Source organism: Loxodonta africana, chromosome 3 (genome assembly GCF_030014295.1).
Source record: "Loxodonta africana isolate mLoxAfr1 chromosome 3, mLoxAfr1.hap2, whole genome shotgun sequence".
NCBI lineage: Eukaryota > Metazoa > Chordata > Mammalia > Proboscidea > Elephantidae > Loxodonta > Loxodonta africana.
The window spans coordinates 168,854,660-168,873,588 of NC_087344.1; the positions used below are offsets into that span (position 1 = coordinate 168,854,660).

Below are 18,929 nucleotides of genomic sequence, written 5' to 3' on the forward strand. Positions count from 1 at the left end.
ACTTTTCTTACAGATGAAGAGAAAGCTCCCTAAGTGGTGTAGTATTCTTGTGGTCTTGGGGCCTATTATGTCCTTCTGTTTTCTCCTCTCCTTTTCAAGGTCTGTTCATCCTTCAGGAACCTCTTAAGGCCAGCCGCCTCGTAGAAGTGTTTCCTAAGCATCCCAACCAAAACCAATACCTCCCTTGCCCAGTCTCCTTAGAGCACTGAATTGGAGAATATCTGATTTTCCGTTGGATGATGGAAATCCCATTGTATTTCTAGGGGGTTGTAAATTACTGAAGGGTAAATAGTATTCTCAGATTTCCTGAAGTACCTAGCTAGCTTACTTCTGGGTTCAGATAGGTCCTGTTCATTGAATAACTAACTAGTGGTTTAGAAAATTAAGAAAAGGATATTTTCAGCCTGATAAGTAGCTTTTTCAAACACATTATCAGTTTCAGGTTAAGCTGTGGTCTGTTTGGGCTGTCATTACCACAATGGTGTAATTGTATCAATGACAGGGTTGCAGTGTGGCAGTGTGGTGTAGGGTTCTCCTGGTTTTAGCTGGCTTCTATAGATTAACTGCCCTCAGACCTGTCACCCTTCTCCATCTCTATGCCTGTTGTCTACCTGGATACTGCCTGTCTCTTCATCTTTGCTTGCATATCCCTGGGGGACCTCTGCCCCACCAGCACATACAAACACATACCATTTCTCTTTCCATGTCATATGGTGGTGAAGTCCTTCACGACTTTACTCAGGAGTTATTTCCTCCTGGAAACCTCCGCCAACAACCGTGCTGCCCAATCTGGATTAATGTCTTTATTCTGCACTCTTCTAGTTCCCTTTGATTTCCTCCATTTCAGAACTTGCACACTGAATTCTGATTACCTCAGTACTTGTGTCTCTCCTGAATGAGACTGCGTTTCCTTAGGCAATAGCTATTTGTTTTCGTGTTTGTATTACCAGCACTTTGTTCAATGCAAATAAATCCTTACTGAATGAGTGGAAAGACAAAACCACCAGAACTGGAATTGGAGCCCAAACCAAACCAGCCTGAGTCTCAGGCCAGTTAAGATGAGGAGAAAGATGGATATTGCAAGCAGAAGGAGCAACATGGAGACAGAAGCTTAGGCACGAGAGTGTATCATTCATTCAGTTGAAGGTGGTTCACTATGGCTCAAGTGTAGCGAATTGTGTGCTTGGAAAGGTAACAATGCAAGAAGGCCGGCAGGTAGACAGGAAGCAGTGTGAAGGGAGTTTGGATTTCTACTGTGAAGATGGTGGAGACCTATTGAAGCATCTTATGTAGGGATGTGATGTGAGTACAATTACATTTAAGAAAGCTCAACCTGGTAGAAGAGTAGAGGATGTATTGGAGGAGAGTGAGGCTGGACTGGAGGCAGGGAGACTATTTAAGGAAATATTTCAGTAATTCAGGTAAGAAACCATGAGCACTAGTATAAGGTGGTAGCTGAGATTGGAGAAAAAGTGAAATAACAGAAAAATGTTTTGGAAATGAAATCAGAGCTCAGTGGCTGATTGGAGATGGGGGGGCGGGAAGAGAAATCAAGGATGACACTCGGATTCCTGACTTCAGCAACTGGAAGCATAGAGAATACAATAAGAGGAATAGATTTTGGAGGAAAATGTCAGGTTTCATCATGCTGAGTTTGAGATGCCTCTGTGTATTGGTTTCCTAGGGCTGCCATGACAAAATCCAAAAAAATGAGGGGCTTTAAACCTCAGAAATTTATTGTCTCACAGTTGTGGAGACTAGTAGTCTAAATTCAGGGTGTTGGCAGGGCCGTGTTCTCTCCAAAGGCTCTAGGAGAAGATCCTTTCTTGTCTCACTTAGCTTCTGGTAGCCCCAGACGTTCACTGGCATGTAGATGCATTGTCACATGGTGGTCTTTCTGTGTCTCCCTATGTCTCTTTTCTTTTACAAAATCACCATTCATATAGGATTAAGGTCCTCCTTATTCCAGTATGACTGCCTGTTAACTGATAACATCTTCAAAGAATCCATTTCCAAACAAGGTCATGGTCACAGGTATAGAGGGCTAGGACTCCAACATATCTTTTTGAGGGACACAGTTCAATCCATACACTATGAGACAGGTGTGTGGATCTGTCCAGTAGGTAAGTGGATCTGTCATCTAGAAATTCAGAGAGAGATCTTTGATAGGGAGGTTTTTATTGAGTTGAAACCATTGGAATGAGTAAGATCACTCAAGAAGAGCTTATAAAATGAAATTCTGAGAATATAGTCCAAAGGAATTTCAAAGAAGTAAAGCCCAAAGGGAGAAGTGGAAGGAGAAACTTGGAAAGAAGACTGAGCAGGAATGGTCAGAGAGACAGGAGGAAATGCAGGGAAGTCAGTAGAAGAGAAGGGTTTCCTGAAAGGTTAATACTGCAGGGTGGTGAAATGAGCCAAAGACTATCTTTTAGAATTTATCAACCCAGAGATATGTAAACTTGGTATAAGTCTTTCAGTGCAGTGATGAGGTGAGAAGCCATACTGAAATGAGCTAAGCTAAATAGAAGGTGAAGAAAATTGGACAGTGTAGCCAACTTTTTCAGGGAGCTTGACTGTGAAGGGAAGGAGAAAAGAGAATGATAGGTAACAAGAATGTAAGGTGGAGAGAGGGTTTTGACTTATTTTAATGTTTCTATACTGAAAGAAGCATGCCGATACAAAGAGGGAAGTTAAAAATAAGGTGAGGGAAATTGATGAATGTAGCAGATTGATGAATGCAGAGGAAGTTGTGTGTGTGTGTGTAGGATGGGGTGGGATGGGAAGGGACTGGAGGAGAAATAGTTATGATCCAGAGAGTATTAGAAGGAATAGCCTCTGACTACAGGACTTCCCTTATACCAGCTTGGAAAGAAGGAAGATACTCATGGAAGTGGACAATTAGGTGAGGGGTGACAGGAATACCAAGATATTCCTGTCTGATGGTCTCTCTGTTCTCCCTTGAATTTCTAAGAGAGGATCTGTCCTGAGAGTAAGGGAAGAAGTGGCGTTGAAAGTTGGAGGAAAATGGAGAAGATTGAAATAGGTATTCTAACAAATGGAAGAGGGAACTGAGACAGACAGAACGATTGGAAAAATTGAATTCTTCGGCCTTGGGCACACCACTTAAAGTCTGTCTGACTGTTGCCTCATCTCAAAGATGGGAATTAGGCTTGGTAGCACAGGGTTAAGTGCCTGGCACAGTGCCCAGCACTTTATAGCCTCTATGTCCTCAATTCTTCCCTCCATGTATTATATGTTTGGGGGCACAGGAGCTGCCCCAAGCTCCTGCCCTTTAAATACTTATTCCTCATTAATCATGAAATATTCACTGAGTACCTTTGTGCCATGGGGGGTACAAGATGTACCCCCTACATGGTTTCTGTTAAAGTGCAGGAAGGTTTTTAACGAATTACATTTAATGATGGTGATAATCTAATGTGCTGGAAAATTAACAGGGCCCATGTAGAAAAGTTTTACTTAAGATTCTGGTACAGTCAGGACACAGAGCACCTAGAAGCACTGATCTCTTCTGGGGGGAGTAGCTGCTATCTGGGGAACTTCATGAAACAATAGATTTAATCTTTATCATGAGCAAAGAAACAGTTTTACTAAGAGAAAGTATGGGTGTGTCGTGTATTGCATTGGGCTTTTTAGGCACCACCTGGGGACTTTTTTAGGTCTTAAGGAGCAAAAACTCTGGCTAGCTGAGAATGGAGATCGCTGTAAGGATGGGTGTGGCCATAAGGAATGAATCCTCAGAGAAGTCCAGCATGTAGAACATCACTGACCCTTACCTTCTGTATATCAGCTTCTCTCTGTTGATGTATCCATGTCTCTCTCTAGTGTCAGCAGCTGATTACCTTTGTAGACCCTCCTCACGTTTCTGAGAGAAGCGGTCTGGTTTGCTTGGCTACTGACCTCAGTCTATATTTGGGCAGAGCTTTTCTCTCCCAAGTGTTTAAAGATAATATATTAGTAAAAAAAAAAAAGATATTTACTGAACACTTGCGTGTGCCTAGCACTGTACTATGTAGCATGTATTATCTCACTCACTCCTTTGACCAATCCCATGAAGTGTAGGCATTGTCATCACAGATGAGGAAACTGCAAGTCGGACATGTTTGTGAGCATGAGTGGGGCCACAGGGCTCTGGGATTGTAGCCCAGGTCTGCCTCACTCTGGAGCCCTTGATGTTGACATCCTGCCCAGCTGCTATTTTGGCTGCACTTAGGTCAGTTTCCCACCCTTGGTCCAACCAACCATGTCAGGTCGCTTTAGCGGGCTAGGCAGACCCTGGGGTTCACATGTTAGTGTAATTATACAGGTTACCTACACAGACTTTTTCTGTTTTTTTAATTTTGTGTGTGACTTATTCGCTAGTTTTATTTATGCTGATAAGAATAAACTTATCTTAGAAAAATTTGGGGGGAAAATACCCTAAAACAATCCCTTATTTCCTGTGCATCTGGGAAAGAATGCTGCTGTTTTGTTTCAGCAAAGGAGCACCTTGGCCCCATCTGTGGGTACCTAACTGGAAAACCACTGTCCAGTAAACTCAGTGTATTCACGTTTTAGCCTTGCCTTTCTGCTAGGTATTGTTAACACAGCGTATGCATTTTGAGACACGTTGTCAGTTAATTGATTTGTAGGAACTGATTTGTATTTGGTATTGATGTACTTTTAAAAACTCATTCATACAGTACAAGAAGTTGCTTACTGAGGAGGGACAAAAGATAGGGACCTTCGAGAGATTTATTTCGGGTTCCATGGCTGGAGCGACTGCACAGACTTTTATTTATCCCATGGAGGTAAGAACCATTGTGAAGTCTGAAGTCTGATGATGTTTGTATTAGTAATTTATTGCTATGAAACAAATTATCCCAAAACTAACAACTTAAAATACCAAGCATTTGTTATTTCACAGTGTCTCTGGGTTGGGAATCTGGGAACAGCTTACCTGGGTGCCTCTGGCTCAGGGTCTTTCAGCCTGCAGTCAAGGTGTCACCTGGGGCTTTAAGCTCCTCAGTGCTCAACTGAACGCACACCTGCCTCCAGGCTTACTCATGTGGCTGTTTGCAAGCCTCAGGTCCTCACTGGCTACTGGTCGAAGACATTGATTCTTTACCATGTAGGTGTTTCCATAGGCTGCCCGAGTATCCTCATAACATAGCAGTTGGCTTCCCCGAGTCAGTGACCTGAGAGATAGAGAGTGAGAGTGAGCGAGTGCTCAAGACAGAAGCTGCAGTCTTTTGTCACTTCTGCCATGTTCTGTTGGTCACCCAGACCAACTCTGCTAGAGTATGGGAGGGGACTACACAAGGGTGTGAACAGCAGTAGGCAGGGATTGCTGGAGGCCATCTTGGAGGCTGGCTGCCACAGTGTTGGTGAGAATTAGAACTCGCATTCCTCTCTAAAGAGTTTCTGTACCATAAATTTAATAATGGAACCTCAGGATTCGAGTAGGTGATGTTAATCCTAATTAGACATCCTTCCGTTAGAGCGCAGGTTGGCAGACTACTGTCCCGTGGCCTATTTTGTACAGCCTTAGAGCTAAGAATGGCTTTTACCTTTTAAAACATTTTTAAAAGGTTGCTTAAAAAGAAAAAGAACATACAGCAGCGACCTGATATTTTAGGCCTGCAAAGCCTAAAATATTTACTATCTGGCTTTTTACAGAAAATGTTAAGTGACTCCTGAAGAGCAAAAATAATATTGTAGACATGGATATCTTCACTGATAATCACAAAGGGTTTTTCAGTAACTCATAAGACCGAAGCAAGATACACCCCTAAATTTCACTGCTTTGTGGTATGTAAATTAATATAGCTTTCTTTGTAACCATCTTAAACTTAATGGTTGCGCTACTTTCATATTACTCCACACACCCCTCAAAAAAATACCCTAACTCAACACCTTTTCTTCTTCTTGTGTCCTGCATCTCAGTGACTGCCATCACCTTCCCACCTCCCCACCCCATCTTATGTTCCAAACTAGAAACATCGGAGTCATCCTTTATCCTACCATTTTCTTCACGTACCATGTCTAATCGGTCACCATTTCAGTTCTGTTAAGACATCAATAAATGTATCTTCTCTCCATTTTCTCTGCCACTGCCCTCATTCAGGTCCTTTCATTTGCAATAAACAGGTCTCCCTGGCTCTGGTCTCAGCCCCTCAGTAGAGATAATACGTGAGGGAGGACACGTCAACAAATTGGACAGTCATTTGAGCAACAGTATATGCTTACGTATTTCTTCTCTGTGAAATTGCTTCTTTTGAATTCCATGATGATAGCGTTAATATAAACAAAGTATTTTGTTATATTCTTTCATATCCAGGTTTTAAAAACGAGGCTGGCTGTAGGCAAAACTGGACAATACTCTGGAATATTTGATTGTGCCAAGAAGATTATGAAACATGAAGGCTTGGGAGCTTTTTACAAAGGTTATATTCCCAACTTATTAGGCATCATACCTTATGCGGGCATAGATCTTGCTGTGTATGAGGTGAGTTTATAACAATCTTTTGAGTCTGAAAATACGGTTCAGTAGTTCTTCTCATTAGAATTTGACATTATATGAAGAAGTACATATACACCAGAAAACAGTTTGTAATTGTAACCAAAAGTAGATTCAGTGGTATGTTATTTGATCTTCCTTAACAACTGTCTTGAATATGAACTGCCATATGCATGGGGTCAGTTTTGTATTGTTTCCTTGAGGGTTATTGTTATTGAAGAGAGTGGGCTCACATTCAAGTATAGTTGTTCAGCTTAGAAGATGGTGCCAGGGATTTTTTGTAGGGGAGAGGAAATAAGCAAAAATGGCACATTTTCTTTGATTTGTTAAAATCTGACATTAATAAGATCAAGAGACTGGTGTGGGTAGCACACATTCATTTCTTATGCTGGAGAGACAAGAGAATACCAGTCTTGGCTCACACCTGACACTTAAATCATTTAATAATTTATGACTGACAAACATTTCTTGAGTACACACTTTGTGCAAGTCCTGGATGAGACACTGAGGATTTACAGATTGAAAGAAAGATTCGGGTGTCTGTCTCTAAGAAACCTAAGGTCTGGTGGGCAGTGCGCTGTGAGAGAGGTAACCCAGGGCGCGTGTGAGGAGGAAACCCAGCCAACAGCTGAGGGGAGGAGGAGTGTGTAATGAAAACTGTCTTAGAGGACTTTACTTCTTGAGCTGAGTTGTGAAGGACGACGAACAGTTAGGGGCAAAATGGGATTGGGATTTGGGGGAGATTATTGGCAGACAAAGACCTGGAAGTTTAGAGAGCATGAGGATTCGGAAAATTGAAAGTTAATTGTGAGATATAGTAGGATTTGGCAGTGTTTGTTGCTGAGGCTGGAGAAGTGGGATAGGTTCAGATCCTGAAATGCTGTGTTGCTCGGCCTGAGGAGAATGGCTTCTATCCTGAAGGTGAAACACAGAGCTATTGAAGGACAAACTAAGTGAGGGATTTATTAGATTTACATTTTCAAAAGCTATTCTGCTGGCTTTGGTATTGATTATAGGGAACTCTGGAAGAGGAACAGATTTGGTTGGGGTGGGGAGTATGAATTTGATGGGTTACATATCACACTTGAAGTATTTGTGAACATCTGCGTGGAGACTTGAAGTATTGGTTAACATCTACGTGGAGATACCCAGGACGTAGGTGGACATATAAGTCTGTAGCTTGGCAGAAATGTTCCAGGCTGGGGAAGAAGATTTGAGGGTATTAGAGTGCAAGCGGCAGTAAAAAACATTGGGTTTTGGTAACATCATCACTCAAAATTTTAGAGTTGAGCTTGGGAAGCAGGCCATGCAAGATGACTAGGAAAGAATGACCAGGAGAGAAGGTGATACCTGGAAGCCGATGTAGGAGAGAGAGTCAAGGAGGGAGTGGTTGGGGATTCAGACAGTTCAGGTAAGATTGGGACTGAATTGGATTTAACGGGCATGGTAAGTTATTGTTGGCTGTCATGAGAGTAGCGTCAGTAGGAGTGGTTTTGGAAATCAGAGTGCAATGAGGAATAAATGTCAAATGAAGAGCTGAATGACTGAATGAATAAAAGAATGAACAAACTAATTTAATTAATCTGTAAAAAAGACAGGGAGACCTGAGGGGCAAGGAATGATAATAGCATGGGTCGCTAGGAGGTAGAATAAAATAGACGATGGGACACAGAGGGAGTTCTTAAGAGATCATTTATATTTTATGGAATTTTAAAATGATTATTGAATGCTTTAAAGAGTGCATCCCCACCCCCCCAGCCCTACCCCACCTTTTTTTTTTTTTTTTTTTCCCCTTTCCTGGCCTTACTAGTGCAAATAGCTTATCAGTTTCTAGTGAATTACCTCTATTCCTTTATTTCTGTAGCTCAGACATGGTTATTCTTAGCCTTCATGGCTTTGTTTGTTGTCATATTATAGTACTAAATGGACATTAAATAAGACACTTGAATCTAGGTTTTTAACTTCAAGATCCAAGTATGCAGTTAAAATTTTTATTAAAACATTTAAACTAGCTATGTAACTCTTTTTTATATATTTGCATGTACTTAAAATATTTTATATTTAAAAAGTGTATTAGCACACATTTTATACAATTTCTTCCAACGATTGCCTCCTAAGGGAAATATAGGGGCTGAACGATAATGGGGTGACAAGCATGGTCGGGGGTCAGTAGACCTGAATCTGAGCCCTCATTAAAAAACCTTCCTGGGACAAATTTTCCTCCTTTCTGAAATCAGAACGATAGATCCATGTCAGAGTTTTTGAAAAGACGAAATGAAACGATGTGTGCGTAAAGTGTAAAATGAGATACAATTACAGCCAGTCCTCATTATTTGTGGATTCCTTTCTGCAAATTCACCTACTTGCTAAAATTTATTTGTACCCCCAAATCAATACTCTCGGTGCTTTTGCAGGCATTCACAATATGCTCATGTGAGTGAACACCAAGTTGTACGATGTATATGGTCGCAGCTGACACTGATGAAGTCAAGAGACTGGTGTGGGTAGCACGCATTCATTTCTTGTGCTGGAGAGACAAGAGAATACAAATCTTGGCTCAAACCTCCCAGGCCAGGGCTCACTTGGTCCCTGCTATCAGTCTTAGTGGTGACTTTATAGAACACAATGACCAAGAATAATAAAAATCAACTGTAGTAGCAGTAGTAGTATATTAACATATTAATACTGCCAGAAATGTTCTTTAGATCCTACAGTGTCTGGTACGCTATTGATGTTCAGGTTTACTTAGCAGAAAGTGAGCAGCCAGTGCAACCTCGCGTGCTCTGAGTCCCTGGTGGCTTCTCCACCTCTCTGCAGAGCTGCCCCTTCCTGTATTGGCCGGGAATGTACCTCCTGATCTTGCAGAAACGTGGCCTGTCTCTCCTAAGATGGAGAATCGTAAAAACGTTCACAGTGAGTGCAAGTGAAAGCGGTTGTAAAGTTAGTCTTTCATCCTTGGTTTCTCTGGCAGCTCTTGAAGTCCCACTGGCTAGATAATTTTGCGAAGGACACCGTAAACCCTGGAGTCATGGTGTTGCTGGGCTGTGGAGCCTTATCCAGCACCTGTGGTCAGCTGGCCAGCTACCCCCTGGCTTTGGTGAGAACTCGCATGCAGGCACAAGGTGAGTTCCTGATTAGAGAATGGTGCGGATAGAAGGAGGGCATCAGTGGTATGTGTTTGGATCTTCTCAGTTTTAGTATCAAGTTCTACTGAAACAGAGTGTAGCTATAAGATGGTGTTTCTCAACCTTTGTTATTATGGTTATTATCACTTCCTTAAGGAGCCTTTTAGACAGTCTTTTTCTAATCATCCTCTTTCGTGAACTTTATATGTACTGAGCTTTATACATAAAAAGCGTAAGACTTTTTTTTTTTCTTTTTCCATCTGTGTTGAGAATGTGTGTTTTAAGAATATAAGCTTTGGTATCTAGATGGATTTGGGTTCAGATCCTGGCCTTAAACCTCTTTGAGTTTTCCTTTTCTCATCTGTAAGTGGGAATGAAAGCTGCAGTGTAGTAAGAATTAACCAAAACTCCAAACTCATTGCCGTCGAGTCGATTCCAACTCATAGCGACCCTATAGGACAGGGTAGAACTGCCCCATGGGGTTTCCAAGGAGCGCCTGGTGGATTCAAACCGCCAACCTTTTGGTTAGCAGCCATAGCACTTGACCACTACGCCACCAGGGTTTCCGTAGTAAGAGTTAGCAATAATATATGTGAAGCGGCTGGCATTTGTTAAATTCTTAGTAAATGGTGGCTGGAATTGTTTATTATTATTATTATTATCCCTGCCATTGTGGAGTGGAGAAGATAACACCTTCAACAAGTAAGTAGCCTTGTTGAGGCCCCTCCCTTTTGCTATGGGAACATAGGGTAAGGGGTGCTAACCTACCTGGGAGCTGGCGAAGGCCACTGGTTAAGCTGGGACCTGAAGGACCAGTGTGAGTTGGCTGGGCCAAGGCAGGTGGGGTGGAAAAACAAAGAGCATTATTCTAGCCTGGGGGAAAGCATGTGTGAAGGCACCGAGGCAGGAGACCAAAGAAACAACAACAAAAAAACAAAACCCAAACCCGTTGCAGCTGACTCGATTCCGACTCATAGAGAGCCTGTAGAACAGAGTAGAACTGCCCCATAGGGTTTCCAAGGAGTGGCTGGTGAATTCAAACTGCTGATCCTTTGGTTAGGAGCTGAATGCTTTAAACACTTCACCACCAGGGCTCCACAGGGCTTCAAAGGAGGGGTTGATGGGTTTGAACTGTCGACCTTTTGGTTAGCAGCTCAACTTTTAACCACTGTGTCAGCAGGGCATATTTGAGGAGCAAGAAAGACCATATGGGGAGAAAAATGGGCAGTAATAAACTAAACTATGCTCTCATTTAACCATCATAACCATCTTTTGGGGGTGATACTAATCATATCCCCATTTTGCAGATGAGTAACTGAGGCATAGGGAGTTGTAGTAACTCCACAAGGTTATACATTTAGTAAACTGGTGGAGCTAGAATTCAAACCCAGGCAGTGTGATTCAAGAGCCCTCACTCATGGCCATTGCACTGTACCAAACCCATGTCTTAACAAGTCAACCCTGTTCAGTCTGCCAGTTCCATTTCAGACCCTTGCATTGCTGAGAGACTTGCCATTTCTAAACTAAAGGTCTGATCTTTTTCTACCTGTTTGCAAATCTTTATGATTCTTCAGTGTCTTTAGAGTAAAATCCAAACTTCTCAGTGGGAATTTCAAAGCCTTTATCTACCAGGCCCACTTTATGTTTTACCCTCATATTCCTTTCCCCATCCCTACCTTGCCCACCTCCAGCCTCTCTGTTCTGCCTCTCTAATAACTGTGTGCAATGAGCAGCTGTTTCCCTCAGCATATGCACTTTCCTGCCCTTGTCTTTGTTGTGCCAGCAACATGGGCTTTCCTTTCCCTGACTTTCATGCCTGTTGAGATCATTTTCAAGGCCCAGGGCCCTATGTTTTTCTCAAGATCCCCAAAGCCTTTCCCATACTCCCCTGCTCTCCACAATTGAACTGTTCTGTCTTCAGGGCTTGGCTGATGGGGAGGAGGAGAAAGTGGCAGCATGGTGTAGTAGAAAGCGCCTGGGCTTTGGAGTCAAAAAAACCCCATCAAATCTTGGCTCTACTGCTTGCTAGCTACATGGTTTAGGACAAGTTACTCCATCTTTATACCATCTTTGCAAAATGGGTATAATAATATTCACCTTGCAGGGTTGGTGTGTAAAGTAGTTGACACAGTATCTACCACATAGTAAGCCCTCAAGAAATAACTGTTATTACCATAATTATTGTAGCCAGGGCACTCACTATTAGGTGCCATACAAAGAGAATTACATAAAGGGGTACTTTTTTGGGCTTTATCCTTTCATTGTATTCTAGAATATCATCCTGAATCATACTCATTTATTGTAATAATCACTAACGAAATGAAACATGCTTGAATATTAAATTAGCTTGGTGGTTTCTTTTTTATTTTCTAGCCATGTTAGAAGGATCCCCACAGCTGAACATGGTTGGCCTCTTCCGACGAATAATTTCCAAAGAAGGAGTAAGAGGACTTTACAGAGGCATCACCCCGAACTTTATGAAGGTGCTCCCTGCTGTCGGCATCAGTTATGTGGTTTATGAAAATATGAAGCAAACTTTAGGAGTAGCTCAGAAATGACATGTTGAATTTTTTGCTTTAGCGTGATTACTGAAATTCTCAACTATTTCTGGAGTTACTTTTTCTCCTGGAATTTCAACAAGTCCATGGCAAAAAACAAAACAAAACTCTATTTTTTCATAAAAGGGGAGAGCGTATCAATGATCACTTCAGATATTTTGGCTTAATTTTATATACACAGAATTGTTTAAAATCATAGTTTTGATAAGTTCATATAATTTTTTAAAAGCCCCCAAATTGTATTTATCTTTCTTATTACTCCTTCCTGCAGATATCTGCCCTGAATCCTAAACCTGAAAAATGTACTACTTCCTTGAACTAAATTGGTTTGGTGTGGTAGAATTATAGATCATTAATCTTTATTTTGGTTGGTCCAAATTTATGCCAGTTCTTTATACTTGTCTTTTTCCTTAAGAACAGAACAATCAGAAAACCCTGAGACTTAAATTATTTTTTAATATGCTTATAGACTTTAACAAATTTCCTCATAGAACCATACATAGAAAATCATTGCATTGAAACAGCTTTTATAGCTGCCAAATCAGTACAGAGTTTATATCATTATTTACCTTTAAGCAGAATAGGAATGAACATAGCGGGCAGAATTTCAAGGCCCTTGACTACCTAGTCCATTCATATCATTTTTCGGTAAGGAGGAGTGATGAGGTGACATTTATTTCAGTGGGCACTTGTGCATTTTACTTGCACAGTTATATGGTTCCTGGAATCACACGCTGATTAAATGTCAGTATGTTAACGCTGCATTATCAGCACAAAATAACTTATTTGAAAGATTCTGTTTATTCTGTGATTGCTTTGAAAAGCAGCAGGAACCAAAAACCCTTTTGCTTGTATCAGCTTCTGAGGAGCGTCTCTCTTTTCTCTGCCCTTTGTCTTCTACTTCTTGCCTCAGATTCCATCTTAACCAGGAAGGCTTGTTGGGACCATTCTTGCCAATCTGAAATTTCTCTGTCTTAATGACATGAAGTGGTTTGATCATGGGCAAGTGACATCCTTATTTTCCTCTCCCTGTTGGATTTCTTTGATCCTACCATTCTCAATTTGGGCATAAACTTGAGAGAACAGAACATATTAACAGGCATGTGTATTGATCTTATACCTTAAAAAGATACCTATATTTAAATGAAGGGCCCAATTGATAAACATGCCCATATTTCCTCTTGCCCCAAGTCTTAGGAACATGCTATGATAGAGAAAACTTCATTTATAATAGTGATAGCATTTTTTATTTTACTAAAGCAATTTTTGTAGTCAGCTACCTTTTCTGAAGTTTGTGTGATTAAGACTTAGAAAAATATTTGTTAGTTGAAGGTATTCCTATCACTTTTTAATTTAGTCCCTAAAACTCAGACAAGTTTGGTTTCTAATTATTTCTGTTATACATTATCCACATTTTATTGAAAATCCAGAGACACACAGGCATTTACTTTATTTGAACCTACCTCTTATATTTTCTGAACCAAAGAGAAATGTTGGACTTGTGTTTGTGAAGCATATTCTGAAATAGTTTTCATCTGTGTTAGTTTTTCCTGATAAATGTCTGAGTATTTTTATATAATACATAAAATAAGCGTGGGACTTTACTGTCTTCAGGGTTGCTTTGTCCTTGTGAGTAATACATGTATGTCAATAGAAGATACGTGATTAGGTGTTTCTTTTTTTACTCATAAAAATGATGGAAATGAATAATTCTGCTAACGTTTTTGAAATTTCAAGCTGCTGAAACATGCGAAACTCTTCCTTGTTCATTATGAATTATATTGTTTGCTATTTAAAATTTGTAAGGTGTACCTGTGATTTATCTGTGCATCTTGTATTTTTGGGAAAAAAATGATCTTGTGTCTTTTGAAAAAAAGCCCCAAGTTGAAGATAGTTTCTGGTGTTACTCCTCCATATTTATGCTTCATTTGTATTAAAACAACAACAACATTTGTTTTTAAACATCTTGTTTCTTGTGTTTTTTTAATATAATTTTTATTGTGCTTTAAGTGTAAGTTTACAAATCAAGTCAGTCTCTCACACAAAAACCCATATACACCTTGCTACACACTCCCAGTTACTCTCCCCCTAATGAGACAGCCTGCTCTCTCCCTCCACTCTCTCTCTTCGTGTCCATTTCACCAGCTTCTAACCCCCTCCACTCTCTCATCTCCCCTCCAGGCAGGAGATACCACCATAGTCTCAAGTGTCCACCTGATCCAGGAAGCTCACTCCTCACCAGCATCCCTCTCGAACCCATTGTCCAGTCTAATCCATGTCTGAAGAGTTGGCTTTGGAAATGGTTCCTGTCCTGGGCCAACAGAAGGTCTGGGGGCCATGACCACCGGAGTCCTTCCAGTCTCAGTCAGACCATTAAGTCTGGTCTTACAGAATTTGGGGTCTGCGTCCCACTGCTCTCCTGCACCCTCAGGGGTTCTCTGTTGTGTTCCCTGTCAGGACACTCATCGGTTGTAGCCAGGGACCATCTAGTTCTTCTGGTCTCAGGATGATGTAGTCTCTGGTTCATGTGGCCCTTTCTGTCTCTTGGCCTTGTAATTGCCTTGTGTCCTTGTGTTCATTCTCCTTTGATCCAGGTGGGTTGAGATCAATTGATGCATCTTAGATGGCTACTTGCTAAGTTTAAGACCCCAGACACACTCTTCAAAGTGGGATGCAGAATGTTTTCTTAATGGATTTTATTATGCCAATTGACTTAGATGTCCCCTGAAACCATGGTCCCCAGGCCCCTGCCCCTGCTACGCTGGCCTTTGAAGCATTCAGTTTATTAAAGAAACTTCTTTGCTTTTGGTTTAGTCCAATTGTGCTGACCTCCCCTGTATTGTGTGCTGTCTTTCCCTTCACCTAAAGTAGTTCTTATCTACTATCTAATTAGTGAATGCCCCTCTCTCACCCTCCCCCCTCCCCCCTCTCGTAACCACAAAAGAATGTTTTTTCCTCAGTTTAAACTATTTCTCAAGTTCTTATAATAGTGGTCTTATACAATATTTGTCCTTTTGCAACTAATTTCAGTGAGCATTATGCCTTCCAGGTTCCTCCATGTTATGAAATGTCACAGATTCCTCACTGTTCTTTATCGATGCATAGTATTCCATTGTGTGAATATACCATAATTTATCCATTCATCCGTTGATGGGCACCTTGGTTGCTTCCATCTTTTTGCTATTGTAAACAGTGCTGCAGTAAACATGGGTGTGCATATATCTGTTCGTGTAAAGGCTCTTATTTCTCTAGGCTAAATTCCAAGGAGTGGGATTGCTGGATCGTATGGTAGCTGTTTAAGGAAGCGCCAAATTGATTTCCAAAGTGGTTGTACCATTTTACATTCCCACCAGCAGTGTAAAAGTGTTCCAATCTCTCCACAGCCTCCCCAACATTTATTATTTTGTATTTTTTGGATTAATGCCAGCCTTGTTGGAGTGAGATGAAATCTCATTGTCGTTTTGATCTGCATTTCTATAGTGGCTAATGATCGTGAACATTTCCTCATGTATCTGTTAGGTACCTGAATGTCTTCTTTAGTGAAGTGTCTATCCTTTGCCCATTTTTTAATTGGGTTATTTGTCTTTTTGCAGTTGAGTTTTTGCAGTATCATGTAGATTTTAAGAGATCAGGCGCCGATCAGAAATGTCATAGCTAAAAACCTTTTCCCAGTCTGTGGGTAGTCTTTTTACTCTTTTGGCGAAGTCTTTGGATGAGCATAGGTGTTTGATTTTTAGGAGCTCCCAGTTATCCAGTTTTTCTTCTACATTCTTTATAATGTTTTGTATACTGCTTATGCCATCTATGAGGGCTCTTAACATTGTCCCTGTTTCTTCTTCCATGATCTTTATCATTTTAGATTTTATATTTAGGTCTTTGATCCATTTTGAGCTCGTTTTTGTGAATGGTGTGAGGTATGGGTCTTGTTTCATTTTTTTGCAGATGGATATCCAGTTATGCCAGCACCATTTGTTAAAAAGACTGTCTTTTCCCCATTTAACTGTTTTGGGACCTTTGTCAAATAGCAACTGCTCATACGTGGATGGATTTATGTCTGGATTCTCAATTCTGTTCCACTGGTCCGTGTATCTGTTGTTGTACCAGTACCAGGCTGTTTTGACTACTGTAGTGGTATAATAGGTTCTAAAATCAGGTAAAGTAAGGCCTCCCACTTTGTTCTTGTTTCTTGCTTTTTTTAAAAAAATGTTGTAATATAGCTATGTCATACAGCTTATATCGTTGGCAGCAGTTTGAATAATGCTTTTCACAGCTGGCTCCATGTAGCCTTTCCAAATATTTTGGTCCTTCCTAATTAGGCAGCCACACTGGTTGTTGTTGGTATCACACATTTTGGCCTAAGATGATGTTTATGGGATATCCAAGTTTCACACTCACCAAATAGGGTCACACTCCTGGCTTCAAAGTGCCAAGGAGAATCCAAAGCCACAGGATAAAGTTGGCACATCTTGATGGAGACTCAGTTTATCTTGAAGATGTGGGAAACAAAAGCTAAGTAAGTTTACTGGTAAGTAATTTTTGAAGTTTATAATAAACGCAGATTACAGAGTAACCGGAAAACTTGATTTTATTTAAATAAAATAAAACATAAGACTGCAAAGAAATTCTGCGCTGCAACACAAGTATCACCCAGACTCCAGTAGTAATGCACCAGCCTTCCTGCTCCCAGGGCCCTTTGTTAGAACAGTGCTGCCAGATTTATTTCTTGTCTGTTAGTCTTATCACCCCAGCAAGATAATAAGCCTCATGCGTGTTTTACACGATTTTGTTCGTCGAGCGTCATGGTGTGGTTTCCTCATCCCTAAACGGGAATTTTGCCAGCCCTTTTGTTCTCATAGGTTCCTGGGTGGCACAAATAGTTAGTGCTCATCTAACCTAAAGGTTGGCTTTTTGAACCCACCCAGTGGTGCCACGGAAGAAAGGCCTGGTGATCTGCTTCCATAAAGATTACAACCAAGAAAATGTTGCGAAGCACAGTTCGACCCTTAACCCGTGGGGTTGTCATGAATTGGAATCGACTCAGTGGCAGTGGGCTTGTTGTTTTTGTTTTTCTTTTTTCTCATGAACTATTTAATTTGGAAAAAGTGCTGAAGGAGTGACGATATTGGTGGAGGGGAGCAACCAGCAATCCCTCCTTGCTCCTTTTTGCCACCTTCCCTGGTTGGGAGAAGTGTGGAGGGGTGCAAAGTCAGGCTGGTCTTGGGGAGCACACACCCCACATCCACCTGCGCTCTTCCATGCAGGCTGGAGCTGTGCTGAAGTCGAGGGTGTTGGGCTGCTGCTCCTCATTGACCACAGTGTAAACGAAGACACCTGTTCACAGCCTCTGTGGGTGTTGAGGAGGCTCATCAGATGTGCGTGTTCTCTGGTTCTCAGTCGGCCTTGTTCTCAGATACTCGGCCGCAGCCACTACAGCTGTCTTTGCTCTGAAGGGGAGGTACCTCCAAGGCCAGACCACTTGGGCATTCATTCCTTCGGCATCGACTGACTCGCTAGTTCTTGCAGTGAGTAGTGAGCACTGGCTGTGTGCCAGACAGTTTTAGAGGCTGATAACACAGCACTGAATGAAGGACTCAATACCTTTATTCATGGGGATGATCTAGTGGAATTATCATAAACGAGCTAAGTAAAATGTGCAGTATGTCAGATGATGTTAAGTGAAGAAGGCAGTGCTGGGATGGGGTGGGGGTGTGCAATTTAAAAAGAGGAGTAGAGCAGGGAGCTCTAGTGGTGCAGTGGTTAAGAGCTCAGCTGCTAACCAAAAGGTTGGCAATTCAAATCCACCAGCCACTCCTTGGAAACCCTATGGGGGCGGTTCAGCTTGTCTTACAGGGTCACTATGAGTTAGGACCAACTTGACAGCAGCAGGTAGTCAGAGCAGGTCTCACTGAGGACGTGCATTTTGAATAGAGACCTGGAGAAGGTGAAGGAACTGGCCCTACGGTGCCTGGAGAAGAAACTTCGAGGCAGAAGGAATACAGGTGCAAAGGCTGCAGGTGGAGGAACATCAAGGAAGCCAGCATGGCCGAAGCCGAGTGAGCAATTGAAGAGCAGTGAGGGATGAAGCTGGGAGGACACCAGGGAGGCCAGTCACGTCAGCCATGCGTTTCTCAGGCCCTGGTTCTGCAATAGCAGTCGTATCCTGGTGATGCTCCATAACCAAGATTCAAATGTCTCTTTTCTGGGGCAGGGGGTGGGGGTGGGGGTAGAAGTTTCATGATTGGAAAACACCACCGTTTCTGGTGACTGTCATTTCCATCACAGGTGGAATCATTTTCCCTACTGGCTGTCTCACCATGTTAGCCCGTTCCCCAGTAGCATGTATATTGGCTACTCTATATCATCCTCTCTGTAGGAACAATTTTAATGTTTGAAACAGATGCTGTGTGATTTTTCTGTAAATCTGAAAGTGCTCCAGAAAATAAATGTATATAAAAAAAGGACTCGGAGTCCTTAAAAATCACTCATTTCTTTTTCTTTCTAGATGTTTTCCTAAGAATTACAGAGAAATTAACCTTAGCAAACTAACAAGGCTACATTTCTCCTTACATTCTTCTCTGACCCCTTGTGACTACCTGAGAATTTTAAAGCTTTCTAACGTACTTTTTCAAATCCAAACTTATCAACCATGTTTTAATTTCCTAGTGCTGCAGTGACAGAAATATGACAAGTGAGTGGCTTTAAAGAACAGAAGTTTATTTTCTAACAGTT

At 41.5% G+C, this 18,929-nt stretch overlaps 1 protein-coding gene across 3 annotated transcripts in view; it reads left to right on the plus strand.

Moving 5' to 3' along the window:
* The window catches only part of LOC100663034 (mitochondrial adenyl nucleotide antiporter SLC25A24), a 59,115-nt gene extending 44,953 nt beyond the window's left edge, over positions 1-14,162 (plus strand). For all 3 annotated transcript variants that reach the window (XM_003409532.4, XM_064282473.1, XM_064282474.1), the window contains exons 7-10: positions 4,701-4,808; positions 6,338-6,505; positions 9,489-9,639; positions 12,016-14,162. In XM_003409532.4, the coding sequence (XP_003409580.1) occupies positions 4,701-4,808; positions 6,338-6,505; positions 9,489-9,639; positions 12,016-12,200 (612 nt within the window). In that variant the 3' untranslated portion in view covers positions 12,201-14,162. The remainder of the gene's footprint in view (positions 1-4,700; positions 4,809-6,337; positions 6,506-9,488; positions 9,640-12,015) is intronic.
* The last annotated feature ends 4,767 nt before the right edge of the window (positions 14,163-18,929 follow it).